Raw genomic sequence first — 19,198 nt, forward strand, 5'->3', positions numbered from 1 at the left:
TAATGAGGATGAAGGGTAAATCACTTGTAGAAAAGGTCGTGTACGAGACCAAAAGAAAATATATATATATACATATATATATCTGCACTTCACTGGCACTATTCAAAGCAAGCCTCCAAAAACTGGAAATAAAAGCAAACAAACTAAACAAAAACAAACAAAAAAAACCAAAGTTTTATCTTTTGTTAAGTTACAAATAGCAAGCATGGACCTCAGAGGTCTTCAATCACTGATAAAAAAAAAAAGTCCACCTACTTTTGTACTGTACATTTTTCTAGGTATGTATTACAGCGCTGCATCTATAACCCAACGGAAAAAAAAAAAATTGTCATTAAAAAATATGAAAAAAAAAAAAAAGAAACATGTGAGGGCTCCCTAAGATATAAGAAAAAAACCCCAAACAAACAGCATTATAATGGATGGAAATGTAATGGCAAGTACATCTGGAAATGTCTATAAGAAATAGAAAGCAGAGATAAAGTTCTTACTATACCAGACATTCGGGGTTTTATTTATTTTTTTAAAGTTTTTTTTTTAGTCGTTTTGTTATTTTTTTTAGTTTGTTTTTTTAACAGCAGTTCAGACTCAAGTTAGGCTCTGCCATGAGAAGAGGAGCCCTTTAACATGACAGAAACACGAGCAGTCAAATTATCAACACCTTCATCCTGGTCCATAAATTATATAAATAAAAAAATCTTTAATTACTCTCAATATCATCCTTTCACCTTAACCGTGAAGATTTTTTTTTCTTTTTAGTTGAACCAGCCCTAGTTAGTTTTACTCTGAACACAGAGCTGTTGCAGTAGTGTGGCGTTCAGAGGCTCTTTTTCTCCGACTCCCCCTCCCACCCCACTTCATTTCCTCAACACCGTGCGGCTCTTTGAAGTTCTATTAATCAAGTGAACATAATTCATAATCACAGTATCAATACTACCATAAATTCATAGGAGAAAACTGTATGCTAAAGAAAGTCTTTTTTTTTTTCTTCCTTTTTTTTCTTTTCCAAAACCAAAGATGGTGTACCACAGAGCACTTGTTTTGTACAGAAGAGTTTTGTGTATATGTATTTACAAATATACACAAAGATTTGCAGACTTCAGAGTATTTTCTGTGAAAGGCGCATCTTCCTACCTTTCCCCTTAATTTAATTGCTCAACATAAAAACAAAATACAAGAAGAACGTCCTGACGCCAGTGATGGCCGCGTCGCGTCAGGAAGTGTGACGTCGTCGGACACGTTGCGTTTCCGGGCCGATTTAGCCACTCGCAGGTCAACTCCGTGAATGAGAGCAAAAACTTTCCAAAGCGGGGTCCTTCGCCCCGCTGCGAGACTACGTAGTGTTTTGTACTGGGGGAGCGGTTTCGCGTGCTGCGTCATGTGGAAGATTGTCCCTGTAAATTCATACAGAATACATTTTGGAGGAGGGAAGCGTGTGATTAACTTAAACTTAAAAAAAAAATAAAAATCATATCTCCAAAGGATACTTATGTCAAATAAGTTGCTTTTTTAAAAATTTAGCAAAATTTGTTTTATACGCTTTCTGCTTTCATGCCCGCTTGACTCAGCCTGTGTAGTGTTAGTGCTTAAATCAGTAAAAATCTGCTAAAAAAAAAAAAAAAAAAATCAGCAACAGATTTTAAATATGCATTAAATTCATAATATACATTTCTCTTTTTTCGCGACTGCGATGCTCACACCTGGGGTACATTCATAGATGCGAGGCGATGACAGAATCCTCCAGTCCGTCCCTTTGTTTGGTGCGCGACCTCACATCCGGACCGCGTCGCTCTGGAGCATGTCTGTGTTCAGCACTGCTGGTTCTCAGATGATATCACCAGATAAGTCAGTCAGTGCCTTCCACACTGGCAGGAAAGGAGACGGGGTCAAACACTGCGGGGCCCGAAGATTACCGTTTTCTTTTTGTTGTTTTGTTTTTTTCTCCACCAAAATTCATTGCCAATGAAAACTGCCCCAAATACAAATGCCAAAGAAAAAAAAAAAATCCCTTCCGGTCGCCGCCGCAGAGCCCGTCTGAAAGGTCTGTATGACGAGCTCTGACACACGGAGCAGCTGTGTGAGGGCCGAAGACTGACGCGACAAGCTGCCGAGAGAAGGAGGAGAAGGACGGAGCGGCTTTGGTGAAAGAAGGGGCACGATTCAAGGTGGGAGGACCTGGAAATACACACCGTACTGGGCAGGGAAAAAGGACATTTTTAAATTTAAAATTAAAAAAAGCAACAGTTCTGTTTGTGTGTGAATGAGTGTGTGAGAGCCGGAGTGCTGCGCTGTGCGATGCGTGTGGGGTTGACGGCACGTTTCCGAAGAGGGGTGCGCTTTGTGCAATGGGTGAGGGGGGAGAAGTGCATCGTCAGCACCGTCCCCACCCCTCTCACACCAGGTTGTACTCTTTCAGGTTGAGCTGTAGGATGGTGTCCTTGACGGCCGCAAACACAAAGCGGATGTTCTCAGTGTCCGTGGCACAGGTGAAGTGGGAGTAGATGATCTTGTCGCTGTCTGGGTTCAAGTCCACAAACATTTTGAGGATGAACTCCCGCGCTGCCTGGGCGTCTCTCTGGGGACCTGGAGAGGGAGGGATGGGTAAAGTTTTGTTTTCATGAACACACAAGGTGACTGCTTAAGATAAATCTCCTCTTTCAGTCCTATTTCTGATCAAATCAGGGTGTGAAGTGGAGAGAAATGTATCTTTTTCTTAATTGTCATTGTAAACATTGTCCATCCACCAATTAATTTACACTTTACCCACGATGGACACAAAAAAAAAACTAACAACAGTATTTTAGCAGCTAGTTAGCAGCAGCTGCAACCACTTCCAGGCGACTAAAATGTTTGCCTGATAGAAAAGTCACACAAAAAAAAAACCCACTACACACGAGATTAAATAGTCCTTCCACAACAAAATTTAAGACCTGTGATTAATGTATTTAAGGCCAACTTACATTTTTTTAAAATCAATTTAAGACATTTTGAGGCCCTAATTTTAGATACATAAATGTAAGACTTTTTAAGGATGCAAAGACGAGCTAGAAAACGTTCCATCTTAACGTGTAATGGCCTCAAAACATGTAAAAAGTGTTTTGGTGCAATTAGACCAAATTTGAACATAATGGGCTACACGAAATGCTATTTGTGGAAGAATTTCAACACTGCACAACGCCTGGAACCACCTTAAACATGGTACTATGTGGATGCTTTTCTGCAGGAGGGAGAAAGAAGCTGATCACAGTTGGATGGATGGAGTCAAGTTCAGGTTAGATCTTTGCCAATTTGCAGAAAACGTCAAGGTTTGAAACACCCATGCAGGTTTGTTAGAACGCCAAACAATTTATAGAAATGTGTTTGTAAAGCCTTACTGCCCACGACTAATAGCTTTCCAATGCAAAATCTGCATTTAAAAAAAGCCCCTTACTCAAGGCTTTGGTGAGTAGGACACTCCTCCAAATTGCACCAAGACTCATTTAGCACATAAGCTGTGGCATCTTATAAATCGAAACCTTACAGGATTTAAAGGTTCAGTACGACTGGCTCACTGTGGCTTGGAAATGGCTTGCTTATTTAACTTATTTGAGACAAATCAGCATGGAAGCATTGACATTTCCATCTCACCGACGGCAGTTTTCCATATTTGCGAGGTCGTTAAAACCATTGTTCAGTCAGGTCTTTTGGGAGACACTTTTGTTGTTATTTTGGTCTGAAATATTGACGCACCATCAAATTCAGGGAAGTAGTCCACCAAGTGGGAATAAGTGATCTTCTCCTCTAGGAGATCCTTCTTGTTGAGGAAGAGGATGACTGAAGAGTTTTGAAACCAGGGATAGGTGATGATCGTCCTGAACAGAGCCTTGCTCTCCTCCATGCGGTTCTGACACGGAGAGAAAAAGGGATCAAAAGACTCAAAACCGTCACAATTTTTACGAGAAGAATAAACAAACAGAACTCCACAAGGGCCGAGCAATGACGACTTAAAACGCATTCAAAGTTTGATCTTCCGTTTAAGTTCAGAAAGGCTAACAAAAGCAACCAGCTTATTCTTCCTCGCTTACCTCGTTGTCGGACTCCACCAGGACCTGGTCGTACTCACTCAGAGCCACAAGAAACATGATGGAGGTGACATTCTCAAAGCAGTGGATCCACTTCCTCCGCTCTGACCTCTGACCCCCGACATCCACCATCCTGGCGGTAAGACGAGGAGGAGGGACGACACGTCAGAGAAATTTGTCGCAATTAGAGGCTCGTGAGGCTCAAATGTAATAGTATTTATTTTTAAGACTTCAGGCTGAGAGCGCTCAGGCAAGTCGGAAGAAACTATTTCAGAAGGAATATTTCTGTTGTGCAGACGACAGTTTTGAATCCATCGCAGTGCATTTGGTGCCATGAGAGGACATAAACACACCAAATCAACAGGTAGACAGATCAATCGTCATAATGAGGCCCTGGGGACTTTTCTATCTGAGCAAGATTTTGGCTTTTCCATTTAAAGACATATTAATTGTTTTTTCCTTTTTGACTCTCTCTAGATGTTTGGCTGATGTTCTTTCTCCCCATAAAACATAAAATCAGATGGGGGGGGAAAAATGCTTCATTTTCCCTTCATATTCTCATATTACATTTATTGCACCTTGGCAGTATTTTCAGCGTTAAACTTAAATAAAATGCACGCCTCGTACAAAAACAAACATTTTTTACTCTGTTGAATTTTATTCTCTTTACAGTGATGTAGACAAATGCACCAGATGGATTCAAACTCTTGACAAAATGTTATCGAATTTCAACAATCTGACCCTGATGAGTGTTAAAATGTAATGCAGATTTCCTTACAGAGCTGCACCCAAAAAGTAAGATTTAACAACAATTTCCAGTCTGCGTTAAAGGAATGTCGTTCATCTCACAGAATCTACATTTCACAGCTACGTTTCAAGTGATAATACGCTGTTGCTTTGAGGTAAAACTGCACTACTCAATCTGCAGGGAATCAAACTGTTTCACATTTCAATATCATACAAATACAATAACATGAATAAGTACAAATACTGTGGCAACTTGGAAAACAGCAAGTGACCTCTAAACCTAACGACTGGCTTGGTGACAGCAACGACCATCAACCGTTTCCAATAACTGGTGATACGTTTTCTTTTTTTTTCTAACGGGTTCTGCCTTTGGCCTCTCAGACGTACCGTCTGTCTGTATCTGGCAGGGCAGATTTGCTCTACAAAGCAGATATCTAACGCAGGCATCTTAAGTGTGTTGACTTTACTAAACATGTGCTTGCATGACCTTCAACCATTTAGATTACTTGCATATTTGTGCATGTGTGTCTGCATGAGTCACGGGGAATAAGTATTTCATGTGTCTGTGGAAAACTACCAGTCAGATGAATATCTAAACTGTGACCAGGCCGGTCCAAGCCCTTCGTTTTGGTTCTTGAAGTTTCTTTCTAGCCATTTATTGATGTAATTTCTATTGTCATGAAGTAAGTGTCTTTACTAAGGTTATGTTTGATTCTAAAATCTTTTCAGAGGACAAAATAAATAAATCTGTAAGGAGGCTACTACTTTTCAGGGGATTGCATACCAACTCTTTGGTATTCTTATTTAGTTAATCAAAATACAGCTTAATCATTGAAACATAGCTGGACGTTTCATAGTGTTATTTTGGTTTCTTAAAATGAGCGGCATTCCTTCAGGTCCGTACACTAGAGTTAAATCTTATATGAATATCTTATATGTATGCAGGTTCGCATGACCTCTTGGGAATTTGAACATCAAGGTGATTCAGTTTCAAACCAGGTTTGTCAACTTTTCCCACAACAACAATTGTCAAGTTTCAGGACATGCATGGAAATGAAAAGTGAGAGTAAAAGATGTGGCAAGAGGAGCCGAAAAGTGGGACACGGGAAGGATGGAGGACAGACAGAGGACAGGGAGAGTTAGTAGTCTGGTGAAAGAAAGAGGGAGCCAGAGGTATGGAGGAAAGGATGATTTCGAGAAAGCAAGCGGCTGATCACTGCCATGCACACAGAAAACATGAGGTTGTTTTTTCAGGTTTCCCAATGCCTCCCCTAAACAGTGTCACCCACTGCTCATTTTTAATGAACCCTAATTTTGTAAAAAAAGGAAAAAACAAAAAATAAAGTAAAGATCCAGTCGGATCCTTCAGGAATCCGCTAATGCAGAAAAAAATAAAATAAAAGCCTGCATCGCAATTAGACGTTTCCCTTTGTGAGTCTGTGCTCCTCCTGATTCGCAGGTGCATCGGCGCCCTCTGGTGGTGGCCCAGTCCACTGTGGTCCACAGAGACCCAGGGCCAATATAGGCCCTGCAGGACCTGCTGCCCAAAATAACATTCCTCCACAGCAGAGAGGACGACCTCGTTTCTTATGACGGCCGGGGAGGAAAAGAGAGGAGGAAAAGAAAAAAACGAAAGAGAGAGAAAGAGGAGGCGACCCATTTAGAAAGAGCGGGTGGCAGAATGTAGGACTTTGTGTTCATTCGCTGTTGTGTTTTATGTGCACTGTAGGATTCTTCTTGGTGGCAGCAGGTGACACTAAATTAGCAAGGACTTCACTTTCATGATCGCATGGAAGCATTTAGAAAAGCACAGGATAGGAGTGGGACATAGACAAAATGTTTTGGGTTTTTTTATTAATGGAGATGGATGAAAGATGGCTTTAAAGGGCCAACAGGAAGAAAAAATAAAATCAAATGATTATATGGAATATGACGGAAAAAATAAAACCCACTTGAGGTCGGGCCTCTTTCTACCTGAAAATGATGCTTTGCAAGTCGAAGGGGTACTCTATGATTCCTGTAGTGGGGATGCGCACTCTGAGTACATCCTGCTGAGTGGGAAGATAGTTGGGATCGGCAATACGATCCAGATCCGAAAGATAACTACGAGAAGGCCAATCAGGAAACGGGAGGAAAAAAAACAAAACAAAAAAAAAGAGGGAGAAAAAAAAAAAAGACAGACAGGAAAACAGTTACATAAAGCGTGACAGGCAATTATCGCAAACCGCTACAATTCCAGGAAAGCGCTGATCAGTCCTGTAGAAAAAGCTTCACAGGAAAAAAAAAAAAGACCACATCACAGAAACAAAGGAGTGTTAGTCTGTGCCACTCTTCCAGCAGTACTTTTTCCAGAAACCAAGAATATGCCCAAAGTTCAGCAGCACTAGCAGCAGCTTTTTAAGAAAAACAAAATCTGGAGTCAAGTTACTGATGGGTTATGGCTCAGACGGTGAGATGGTGTCAGTGACTGCAGCAGCGTTTGGGCCACATAAAGAAGGACTGGGCATGTATGGAAACGAGATCCATGCAAAAAAGGGACAGGAAATGTGTCAGTTTGATGTCAATTTATGAGGTTTTTTTGTACTTCAATTCCACACATTGTGATTTCCTGTGGAACCCTTGATATCCCTGTCCAATCCGTCTTTATCTGGGATTTCGTGGCTGCTCCCTACACGCTTCAGTGCAGCGAGGTCTGGCCTCAGGCCAACACCATTCTAAACACAAACCACTGATCTCTAATCAGATTAACTGCATCAGCTACCACCCACATCCATAAGACAACTTGGTTTGGTCCAATCTATAACCTGGAGTCGCTTCACAGATTTTGGATTAGTGTTGCGAAGTCGTACAGAAGGAGATGCACCGAGGAAACGGCTGGTGGCCGGAAACGGACGATTTCATGTTTTGATTAAACCCAAGTGGGGTCTGGCAGGTCGGGACACTCAAATCTGATCTTTTGAACGCATCAGGTGTTTTAAGGTCTGCTAACCTCAAAATTGTGCAAATTGGAGTGAAGAAAATGAATCTGTTTAGAGGAAACACAGTAATGTTTGTCAAGAAAAATACTTTGCATTACGATTAAAGGGATTTTTCCACAGAATCAAAATTGGTGATTTTTGCAAAACCGCAATAAAAGCACTTATTTGAATCATGTGAGCTTGTATACAGCAACACACTTATTTGTGGGAACTGGACAATGAGCAGCCACGCCCAAGTATGAGGGCCTTGATGTTCAATGCCTGAGTAAAACGTAGATGTCTCCTCTGATGGCTGATGATGAGCAGCAGGCTGAAATATGAATCTCTCTAGAGTGTTTACATCCATCACTGCCACAATTTTTAATGGCTTACCAAGTGTACAAGCTTATACACCTTTGATTTTAATTGCATTTCTTATTAAATAGAAACACCACTAATGCGAAATTGTGTTTCGGAGACATCAGCGGAATATGGGAAAAGGCTTTGCGTAGTGGAAACGCAGCTGGTGACACTCTTCAGTGTTGAAGCCTTCACTGAGGAAGAAAACCTCTGAGTTAGACATACAAGACCGTTTGTTCCCATTTGCCTGTAAAAAGCTGAAATCAAAACCTGTCAACTGCAAATTGACATATGGCAAGTAACTTGGAAATAAAGTCTTGACAAAAATTCCCTCCTCAAATATTTAGTAGATATTTAAGCTACCAACTTCTAGATCCGGCTTTTACAGGAAATGGATTGAAAAAAAGTTATTAAAATATACACAAGGTTCTACAGAAAAAAAAATTGTAGTTGTAAACATTTTTATGGTGAGCTAATATTCCCTTTTAATCTCGACTATCACATCATTCCTCTCCCGCAGGGTGCATTACATTTGCATGGACACTGTTAATTATGCAAATTGAGCGGTGACAACATTCACTGATTTTCAGACTTTCAGGACATTCAGAATTTCAGCAGAAAACAGGAAAGCAGAACAGAGCGCAGTGAAGTCGCTCCATTTATCCTTTTGAGTGTTCGCACCGCCATCTGTCATGTATTTGGAAACGTTGGCAGCCTTTTGGAAGTCATTCGCTTGAGGTAAGCATCCAATTTCCTAAAATATACACACACACACACACACACACTCCCGTTTCTATAACGCTAGCCCCGCAAACCGCCGATACACAATACGAGAGACAGTTCAACGTGTTTTATTCTACTGTCGTAGCAATAAAACACGACTCCTGTTTTATTAGACTGACTCCTGGCTTATAGGAAGTGATGTCACTTCTGGTCCTAATACACATAATTGATGACGCAGGAAAAATTTCAGATTTCAGAATTAACCAACATTAGCAGGTGAAAAATCCCAAAGTTTTGATATTGGCCACAAAAGTCTCACCGGTGCATCTCTGCGTACTTGCAATGTTCTCGTTTTTGACTGTGAGAGCAGAATAAGCGTCAGCTCTTTCAGCTTTCTCGTCTCTACTCTGATTCCCATCAGTGGTTTATGTTGTCAAGCCCGGGTGATGCTGCAGTCCTGGTGCTTTTGGGGGTACCTGAAGATGACGTTCTCCAGGTCAAAGGGGTACTCTATTATACCCGTGGTGGGAACACGGACCCTCAGCACATCCTGCTGGGTGGGAACGTATCCCTCTGCAGTCACACGGTCTATATCGCTAAGATAACTGGAGATATACATGAACAGTGTGGATAACTGTGAAATGAAGACAAATATGATGACTGACTCATATACTTTCTCACACCAACAGAGAAAAAAACAAAACATTTAAGATGCAAACACACATTGGAACCAAACTGAATATGAAATCAGATGTAATACAGCTAAACCACAACCAGGGGGCACTATAAAGTGACTCAATTCCCCCTGGTTGGCACCCTGGGGTCACATCCAGCGCAAGTTTACACTGCAGTACACCGAGTGCTACGGTTCAGAAACTTAAACCCTTAAATGTAGAATCATAAATATATATACATTTATCTCTAATTATTTAGTAAAATTGAGTAAAATAAGCAGAAGATGTGGATTGGTATATTACAGAGAACCAATGAGCTCGATTCAGAGTTTTCTGTCCAGCCTCTGTGCCTTACAAACATTGTACATTTGGAGAAAATAAAAAAATCTTTCTTGGGTTTGGTCACTAGGCAGATTTAGTCTACTTGGGAGGTATTCTGCTTCCTTTACTTTAACTCTTAAGTAAATATTGGGTTTCTGAAATTGGGTAGAAAAGGCTCAACTATTAGAGGCACAGCTGATCCCCTTAAGTTGCTGGCAGACTTCCTTTAATTATTGTCGTTTTAAATTTGGAAAAGATTTTTAGTTCTCTTCAAACCCCAAATCATGATTTTTAGGATTAACTTTTAGTTTTTAGAATACAAGACCGCAAAACTTAAATAGATTCAAATCCAATATCACACAAAGCCTTTCTTTTCCCCTTAATCACGACCTTTTGTGAGCCAATATGTCAGCTGTTGCACAGAAAGCAGCCGAGACACTCGTCATTCAATCTTATGAGATTCACAGCAGAAATTATGTGCCAACAACTTTTTCTACGAATTTTGTCCGCGCACAAGTAAACAACTTTACTGTAATAATTTACAAACTGCATTTTAAGGAAGTCCAAACCAACCATGCTCATTGTGAGCACTTCTAGCTCTACGTGTAAAATCCTGCACAGTTTTACAATCTTCAGCTCCTGTTGGGAGAAAATGTTTCGCTGTCAAGAAAGACAAACACTGAAGCATCCAGAACTTCACCGGTGAACGAAATGAACACAATCACAACACTGCACTTGAAGTGACTGAATTTTAAAGCACATGCATCAATGCACATTCACACAGACAGATGAGCACACGTACTATTTAGTGGAATCGGAGAGCTGGTATTCTCTGCGACGGTCGTAGGCCTCCTGGATTCCCGGATCAGCCCACAGGCTTTTAATAGCTACGACATAGTGCTGATCAAACCCATTGATCTTCTCAATATCCACTTCCTTCACAACCATGGCGTTGGCCTGGAAAGACACGTGTGAAAACAAAGAGACTAGGATTAAAAGAGGACATTAAGAAAGTCAACAAAGTAAATAAAAAAAGTGTATTTTATTAAATTTGAACTGACGTTTTGCTATATGAAACATTGCTCCTACACATTTCTCATTTAAGAGTCCCATATCTTTCCAGTGTCCAGACGCAAATTATTCAGTTTTTATGTTGCGATGGACACTTGAGGACAAGAATTCTGTTTCCCCCAACAAATGGTTGACTTTGGACTCTTGTAGGGCTACTTTACCTTTTTTTTTTTAACATCTAAACACAATTGGATCATTAAAAATATACAGAACTTGGGACTCTTTTACATCTAATACAAGGACTGGACGTTTCAAAAAGAAAAAAAGAAAGAAAGAAAGAAACCTTGCAATATTTTTTAAGAGTGCATAAAATAAATTTGTAAAAACTAGATATGCATTTTGATATACAATAAAGGGAAATCAAGTCTCAAAATTTGAACTTTTCTATATGCTCAGTTTTTTTTTTATTATCCACAGAAAAAGACAAAATCCAATTCCACACATTTCAAGACTGCGTAGGAACCGCTTATAAAACCTTCCACACTGTCTGCCTGGACCAAGCAGGAAAAATCTAACCACCCACCAGGTCTATGTCCTCCAAATATATTTTCGCCAGACGGATTTTAGCATAACTTTCAGTGCCAGAAGTTGGTTCAAGGTAAGACCTAAAACATGCTGTCTACCCACGCAGATTACATTCAGAAAAAATGCTATTTGATTGAGTTTTAAATAAAAGGTTTGTCGCTGTGAACACATTTTGTAAGGGTTTATAATATACGCAAGTCTCACAAGCAAAGCCTTGTGGCGCATTGTTTCTATGTAAACATGACTCTATTAGTGCATCATTTCTACCGGATTTTCACAATATATCAGCTACTACAATGGACAGAGGAACTAACAAGTTCATGTCATCAACTGGGAGGAGGTTACTGGTTTCTCAGTCACAATCTGGTTGCAAACCTGAGCCCAGCAGGTGTCAGTCAGTTATGGTAGATCTGAAATTTGGTTTGAGGACCTCAATATGAGAAGTTACAGACTGATAGGAGAAACCAAAGAGCTCTGTAAAGGTAAAGGCTAATCTTCTGAAGCTGGGATATTATTAATTTAATTTCACAGAATTATCACGGTAGAAGCCATTTGTTTGTTAAAATTTTAATAAATATATTTGTTCTATTTGATGTTTGTTGTGAATGATGTATACTCACAAGTGAATGAGGTAATTAGTCCAACGTTTAGAAAATACGGCAGCTGTAAATAAAGGTAAAATAACCCGAACAGGTGATCAACTCAAAACCACTCGTACCTTTTTACTCTCTCTCTCTGTCTTTGTAGTTTAAGCACACCTGTTACCGTGGCAACCGCCTGCGCTCCTCAAGACGAGCAAAGATTACATTAAAAACATAACATTCAGTCCCGTTACGATATTAAATTTCCAAGCTTGATATTTATTTCTGGATTATTAGTCAGCCATGTTTATCTGGTGCTACCTTGTAGAAATGCGCTGGCGCACATCGATGCTATGTCACATATTGCTTACTCAGCAGATTTCTTATAACTACTTACACGTCCTACCTGCGAAAGTTTTGTTTCATGAGTTTTATTTAATCAAAAATTACGGTAAGCTTCATTTAATTTATTTTAAAGTTGGCTTTCATTAAGCTGCTGTATTACTTCATGTTTTTACTTAAGCAACTCATAAATGGCTTTAGTTTGCCATAGCAGTTACTTCTGTAAACACGTCATAGTTTGACGGTTAATCAGGACAAGATACGTTGTTTTATGGTCTATTTTGTACCTACATTTTAAAAATATTTTAGGACCAAGAAGGTCCTGGGTTCGATTCCCGGCCCGGGGTCTTTCTGCATGGAGTTTGCATGTTCTCCCTGTGCATGGTGGGTTCTCTCCGGGTTCTCCGGCTTCCTCCCACAGTCCAAAAACATGACTGTCAGGTTAATTGGTCTCTCTAAATTCTCCCTAGGTGTGAGTGTGTGTGTGAATGGTTGTTTGTCTTGTATGTTTCTGTGTTGCCCTGCGACAGACTGGCGACCTGTCCAGGGTGAACCCCGCCTCTCGCCCGGAACGTAGCTGGAGATTGGAACCAGCAACCCTCCCGACCCCATTAGGGACAAAGGGTGAACAGAAAATGGATGGATGGATGGATGAAAGTAATTAAAAGAAATAACCAAACATTGAAATTTTCCCGTTGTTTCCTTCGGGCCAGCATTTACCCGGTTCTGTTCATATTTGTACGGGATCTTGAGGTTCTCGGTGGCGCGGATCATGGCCTGCATGGAGGTGAAGATGTTCTGGTAAACAAGCCGGATGAAGCCCCGCTTGTCTTCATCCGAGTAGCCGGCTCCATGGATGATCCTCATCTGCTTGATGAAGGTGCTCTTGCCACTTTCTCCCGTACCTGAACACAACGCGGAACAAAACAAAGACAAAAAGCAAAGTTACCAGGGAGGCACAAGTGGATCAGAAATGAAAGCAGAGACCGGAAGTGAATTGGTTTCTCTAGAAATGTAACCAAATGTTTCAGAATTCCAGTTAATTGATATAAGTAAAGAGTTAACTGTTAGAATATTATGTAATGGTCACTAAATATTCAATTAGAAAACAAGGAAAGCTGAGATGATCTATATTACAACATCAACTCTCCTCATAATCTGCACTCACCAATTAAAAAACAACAAAGGTTCTGTTTGATTTGGATCAAATTTCCAACATCTATTGTTTGATGGGTCAGAAATTTAAAGTCTTGTTTTCAGCATTTCTTCCGTCACCCTGGCCAAGAGTCCAGAGGGAAATATAATGTTTTAAATTTAGGACATGAAAGGTTCAATGAGAAGCACCTCTCAGTAAGAGCTGCATCAAGCATTTATTTTACATTTTTTAAAAAAACAAACAATAAAAAAAACATGACAATACTTTTTAAAAATGCTGACATTTTTATTTTTTTTTTTGCATGTTTCTACTTTTAATTTGGTTGATAAACTTTGTGTCTTTGAGGTCGGACAGCTTCCTTCCCATCACCCTAATGTTGTGCCCACACCACAAATTCAAAATGTTCAAAATGTTAATTTTCACCTCCAGTCAGGAAAGAAACACATTTCGGTCAAATTTAAGAATGCCTTTTAACCAATGAGATATTCAGAAATATTAATAATTTTTTATCTCAACTATACAACTGTTATTTTCTCCCTGGGACATAAAATATATTTATTTATTTCAGCACTGTGGATATGAAGTTATTAGAATATCAAACGTTTTGCAGAGGTGCTGCTATTGCTGCAATCTATTGCATGAAGGAAGGCGTGGGCCAGCTACCAGTGGCAAGGTCCAACAGAGTTTTAATAAGTTACAGTTTCAAAACCACTGAAATATTCCGTCAGATGATATCTACGGTTCAAAATCCTTTCAAAGAGATACCAGAAGCAGTGCCAGAGATCTCCGGCTGTTAGCATAAAATAGCGCAGCGCTTCCTGTCCTGGTCGCTAAAAGAAGGAAATTAATGTTTATTATTATTATTATTATTAATTGTGAGAGAGGAAGAATTCAAGTGTAAATACTTCAGGGTGTAAAAATAGCAAGTGAAAGAGAATATGGTGGTGGCAGAATCATGGTGTGGGTTATTATTGGTCACTTTATTTTCAAAGACCAATTAGCAGCATGGGTTTTAGTTAGCCAACAGCTTAATCTATATTTTATCTTTGTATCAAACAACAACAGTCAATATATATGATATTATTACAGCAGCGATAAAACTAATTGTTGCTATTCTGTTCACTCATACCAAAAAGATACTCAGTGAACGGCACAAATAGGCAGCAACAAACAGACTCTTCTTTAAAATGTCCAATCTAGTCAGATTTAGTTTTTAGGAAATTCCTTCTGCTAAATGCCAAGTTGATTAATCCCGTTTATGATGACAAATATGTCAAAGCACCCTTGTCTGATGTCAGGAAGTAGTCCTACACTTTGGTAAATGACCAAATTAAAAAATACTTCTAGGAGGAAGACATGAGTGGAAACCGAGAGCTAACTGGATTATGATAATTAAGACAGCTAGCCTCATTTCCTGGATCCAACACTGAGCTACCTCTGCCTAAAAAGGTGACAGCAGAGGTTGCATTTCTCGAATAATCTCTCCTAAAATCTACATTTTTATCCACCATATCTGGTTGTAAAACAAACAAGTGGTGTTTTGTTTTTTTTTTGTTTTTGTTTTTTTTAGAAAAACGGGTTTAAGCCGTTCAAGATTTATCAGCCCCCATGCTCTACATTTTGCCTGGAAACGCCACCATGGGGCCATTTAAATAATACAAATAATGAAGAAAAAATAAAAATAAAAGTCAAGCTGATGGCATTTCAGTCCTTACTGAGATCAGAAAGGTTCCAGCACATCCATAATAACTGCAAAACTGAGAGAAAACAAGGTTGGGGAAAAAAGAAAAAAACACACACACACACTTATCTCACCACCACCTACATTCAAGGTTTTTGAAGAGCAGCCATATTTCTGTTACTATAGCAACCCCTCCTCTGTCTTCCTCGCTTTTTCGTTCCTGTTTTTTTTTTTTTTGCTTCTTTTTTTAAACCCCTCCCATCCGCCCCTACTCTCTCCTCTCTTTCGTTGCAGACAGCAAATATAACCGAGAGCCCCTCAGGCTCGCTCTGTGCTCTTCGTCTTCTGGTGCACCACAGAGAACAAGAAGAAGAAGAAGAAGAAGAAGAATGGGCCTGAGTTACAATCCAATGAGATGTTAAAAGGAGGGGAGGGGCAGCACTGAGATCAGCGGTATCCATGTTCGAATACGTACTTTCTATCCCCTAAAACTCAAAAGTTGGGCCTCCGAGTCCCTTTCTGTAGCAGCAAGTCACTCCTCCTCCTCCTCCTCCTCCTCCAACAATCAATGCACTGCAGTAAATGCCAACTACTGACGTTTATTACTACTGCAAACCAAACATGAAGGGGAAAAAAAATATATAGAAAAAAAGTCAAATACAGAGTGTGGCATTTGCTGCATCCTGCTTCTGTAGACGAGCAACAAGATCCCTCCTCAACTTACTGTCTGATTTATTTCTCGTGACCCCGTCACAAGATCTCCCTCCGCAGCGTTCTCGTAAACGTCGTGTCCCCCTTTGACCAGAGAGCACACTGCGCGCCTCTGTCTTCCCGGTTTTCTCCCCGCGCCGCGCCAGCCGCAACCACTTCCATGCCCTTACCAACTCGCTACCCTTACAAATCCACCCCCCACCCCTCAACCTCCTGCTCCATTTCATCTCAACCCCTCCTAACCTCCCCAAGGCAAGAAATATGCCTCTCCATTCTCATCCCTCTCTGTCAAGAATTTTGGATACTCATAACTAGAATCAATCCATTCTTTTTTGGTGATGACCCAGAAAAAGGAGGTCACCTTTTAATAGCTCAAACACTACTTTGGCTTGATAACGCCTTCTGTTCCGAGCAGCCAGGAGTGTGAGGGAAGAGAGGGGAAAAAAAATAAAAAGGAGAGAGAGAGAGAGAGAGCTGAGATTATGTCCCAATGCAACAGTGCAAGGTACATAGCACAGCCCACACACCAACACCAGTCTTTTGCGAAGCTGCAGCGTTTCCTGAATCACATAGACGTGGACGAAAGCAAAGGTTTCTATTATCATTCGCTCCAAGTACCCAAATGTCAAGGAGTTGGTCAAAGTAGAACTGCATTACAGTAATCCATGATGGAGCAGGTTCTGAACACCTGGACCCTCTACCATTTCATAAGTCTTTACATAACGAATAATACCTGGTAGAGCTCGCACAGTGGCAGAAATACAGCAGTTTTAGATGAGTTGATATCTGGAGAAACTTTTTTACCTCACACACACACACACACACACACACACCTCATATACTACAGGTGTGACGTTTAGGCCCCAGGAATACAGAGAGGTTAACTCAATAAATGTTTTCATTGTACCATTCCTAAGCTTTAAAGTCAATCTAATGAGAGGTTTTTCTGGCTGTATCAACCACAGATAAGTTGTTGATTGCTTTGCGTGGCCATCGATTGGAAAAATTGCAAAAACTTTAAATGGCAACCTTGGTGGTTAATGCAACTCCACATTTAAAGAAAAACAAACAAAACAAAAAAAGGTGCAATTTTTACTGATCGGCCTTTCAAAAAAGATAGGATGGTATTCTTATGTTTTAGATTTACGTTTCATATTCCATTTAAATATTGTGTGGGAGAAAAAAGCTTTTGTAACTTTAATTTAAAAAATAATAATTTCTAGGCCTGGAAAAAAAAATTTCAAAAATTTGTGATTTAATTTGTTACTGCTTCTTCGTTTTTCACACTCCACCCGTCATTGTTCTCAACGACAGCAACAACAGCCAAATTACTTTGATTTGTTTTTTTAAATGAAGAGGAAAAATGTCAACGTCGATACCAAATTAGACTACATTTTTCCTGTTCAAGGTCGGAAAGGATTGCCAAATCATTTCCACAGTTTCTCAGCAGCACAGGTCCATCTCCGGTACACAGAACCAGTCTCCTTCCAGGACGACGCTCACAATACGTTTAATTATCGAACAGATGAACGTGGCGCCGTCAAGCTATCCAAGGATGAATCATAGTTTGACAAATCCTTCCTTCATATCTTGGCCGATTTTGTCGCTAGAAGCGGTGTGTTTAAGGTCAGAGTTTCAACATTTTAAATTTCTAAATTTCACACTTTTCCACGGTGAGATTTTAGTATAATTAACCCTTAGATTCTGTTTAGTTTCCACAAATTATGAACCGAAACAATACTGAAAATTAGTTTTTTATTTTCATATTTTAACATGGATCAATACAGAGTGGAAATGGTCTTAGTACTACTACAGAAGCTAACATTCACGCTCTTCTTCATCTCATCTTTAGACGATTTAGTCAATCAGCACCAAGGCAGAAGGTAGAGATTCTGGACTGGCTGCCTACAGTTACACTGTAGTCAATCTGTAGTCTTTTGGGTATTTTATTAATTTTTTCTTTTCTTTTCTTTTAAATTGGCTCTAGTGGCCTGTATTTGACAGTGAAAGGTTGTCGGGCCAAAACTAGAACTGGAAACAGCGGCTTCTATGATGGCCTTCGTATATGGCCACCTTACTCTACCTTCAGAAGATGCTCTACAAGCCCAAAAAAGAACAAAAGCGAAAAGAAAAATGGACTTTTCTGTAAATTTGGTGTTGTGTGCCAAAGAAAAATATAGACAGGGGTCAACTGCGACTGATTTTAACCATTTCGTTTTAATGTAAAGTGACTACTACTCCAATAAGTTAGTAGTTTTAAGAATGTGACTATAACTAAACAGTTCTGTCATATGGTACAGCAACTGGATAATCCCACATAAAGCAGATTTCACTGATGAGAAATCTCGTGGCGAGTTAATATCATGCGATCTCATTACACCCCTACAATGCTTACCTGGCATTGGCCTGCAATACCTGCAAACTCTCTCTATGCACCAAAGATCATCATGGGAAACCCGCATGCAAATAGTGGTGGCTTATCTCAGGTTATGAACTGTCCACTCAGTAGGACAAATGACAATTCAATCTCAGCGAGGGGGAACGGATTTGCATCGACACGGCAGAGGTGAAAGTGCTAACAAACCTCGAAACTGGGCTTGAGCACGTGTTGGCATTTCTGTCAGCACCCTGGAAAAATCACCGTGTGAGTCAGAGGAAGAAGAGGGCTAACCAAAATGCAGCGTGGGTCCCAATCTTTAAACCATTGAGGAAAGTGAAAGTGGCCTCTTTATGACACACAGCGAGAGGAGTCTGAGCCAAGACAGCCTGAAGCCCCACAAGACGCCACCTGCCTGACTAAATGTACCACACAAAGACTCTGAGGTCAACCTCAAGGCATGGATGTTACCTCCGCTGCGATGGCCCACTTCTCCTCAGTCATGACCCAGGCCGTGCAGACCGCACCAAAAACAACAAACCTGCACACGTAGCGAAGCAGGAAAAGAACCGTCGCCGCTTGCCGTCAGAGCCTGCTGTGTTTTTATCGCTGTCCGGGTGTGCTGCTTTGTGTGGACGGCTCTGCAGCTGCTGAAAGATCTGCGCGCGCGGATGTTTGCATTTGTGTGTGTGTGTCAGAACTGTAAATCGAAGATGCATGTTGGAGCTTGTGCCACACACAAACATACGTATCAGAAGCCAACACACTTGGATTGAATCACCTCAGGATCGTCTTGTCTGCCAAGCCAGCGAGTGTCGTTCTAGTTTAGTGGGAGTGGGTGAGCAAAAAGCAGGATTCAGAGGGCGTGTTTTACCTGCATACCTCATTAGGGGCAGCTACGCCTTAAATTGCTC

General features: G+C 40.4%; 1 protein-coding gene across 2 annotated transcripts in view; it reads right to left on the reverse strand.

Moving 5' to 3' along the window:
- Nucleotides 1-537: 537 nt before the first annotated feature.
- The window catches only part of gna11b (guanine nucleotide binding protein (G protein), alpha 11b (Gq class)), a 31,836-nt gene continuing 13,175 nt past the window's right edge, over nt 538-19,198 (reverse strand). The window contains exons 2-7 of one of the 2 annotated variants that reach the window (XM_044143083.1): nt 13,080-13,264; nt 10,643-10,797; nt 6,780-6,908; nt 4,062-4,191; nt 3,727-3,880; nt 538-2,580 (exon numbers count right to left, since the gene is read on the reverse strand). In XM_044143083.1, the coding sequence (XP_043999018.1) occupies nt 2,390-2,580; nt 3,727-3,880; nt 4,062-4,191; nt 6,780-6,908; nt 10,643-10,797; nt 13,080-13,264 (944 nt within the window). In that variant the 3' untranslated portion in view covers nt 538-2,389. Of the gene's footprint in view, nt 2,581-3,726; nt 3,881-4,061; nt 4,192-6,779; nt 6,909-9,321; nt 9,451-10,642; nt 10,798-13,079; nt 13,265-19,198 lie in introns of both variants that reach the window. The other variant, XM_044143084.1, reaches the window with a different exon arrangement.

Source organism: Gambusia affinis, linkage group LG16 (genome assembly GCF_019740435.1).
Source record: "Gambusia affinis linkage group LG16, SWU_Gaff_1.0, whole genome shotgun sequence".
Taxonomy (NCBI): Eukaryota; Metazoa; Chordata; class Actinopteri; order Cyprinodontiformes; family Poeciliidae; genus Gambusia; species Gambusia affinis.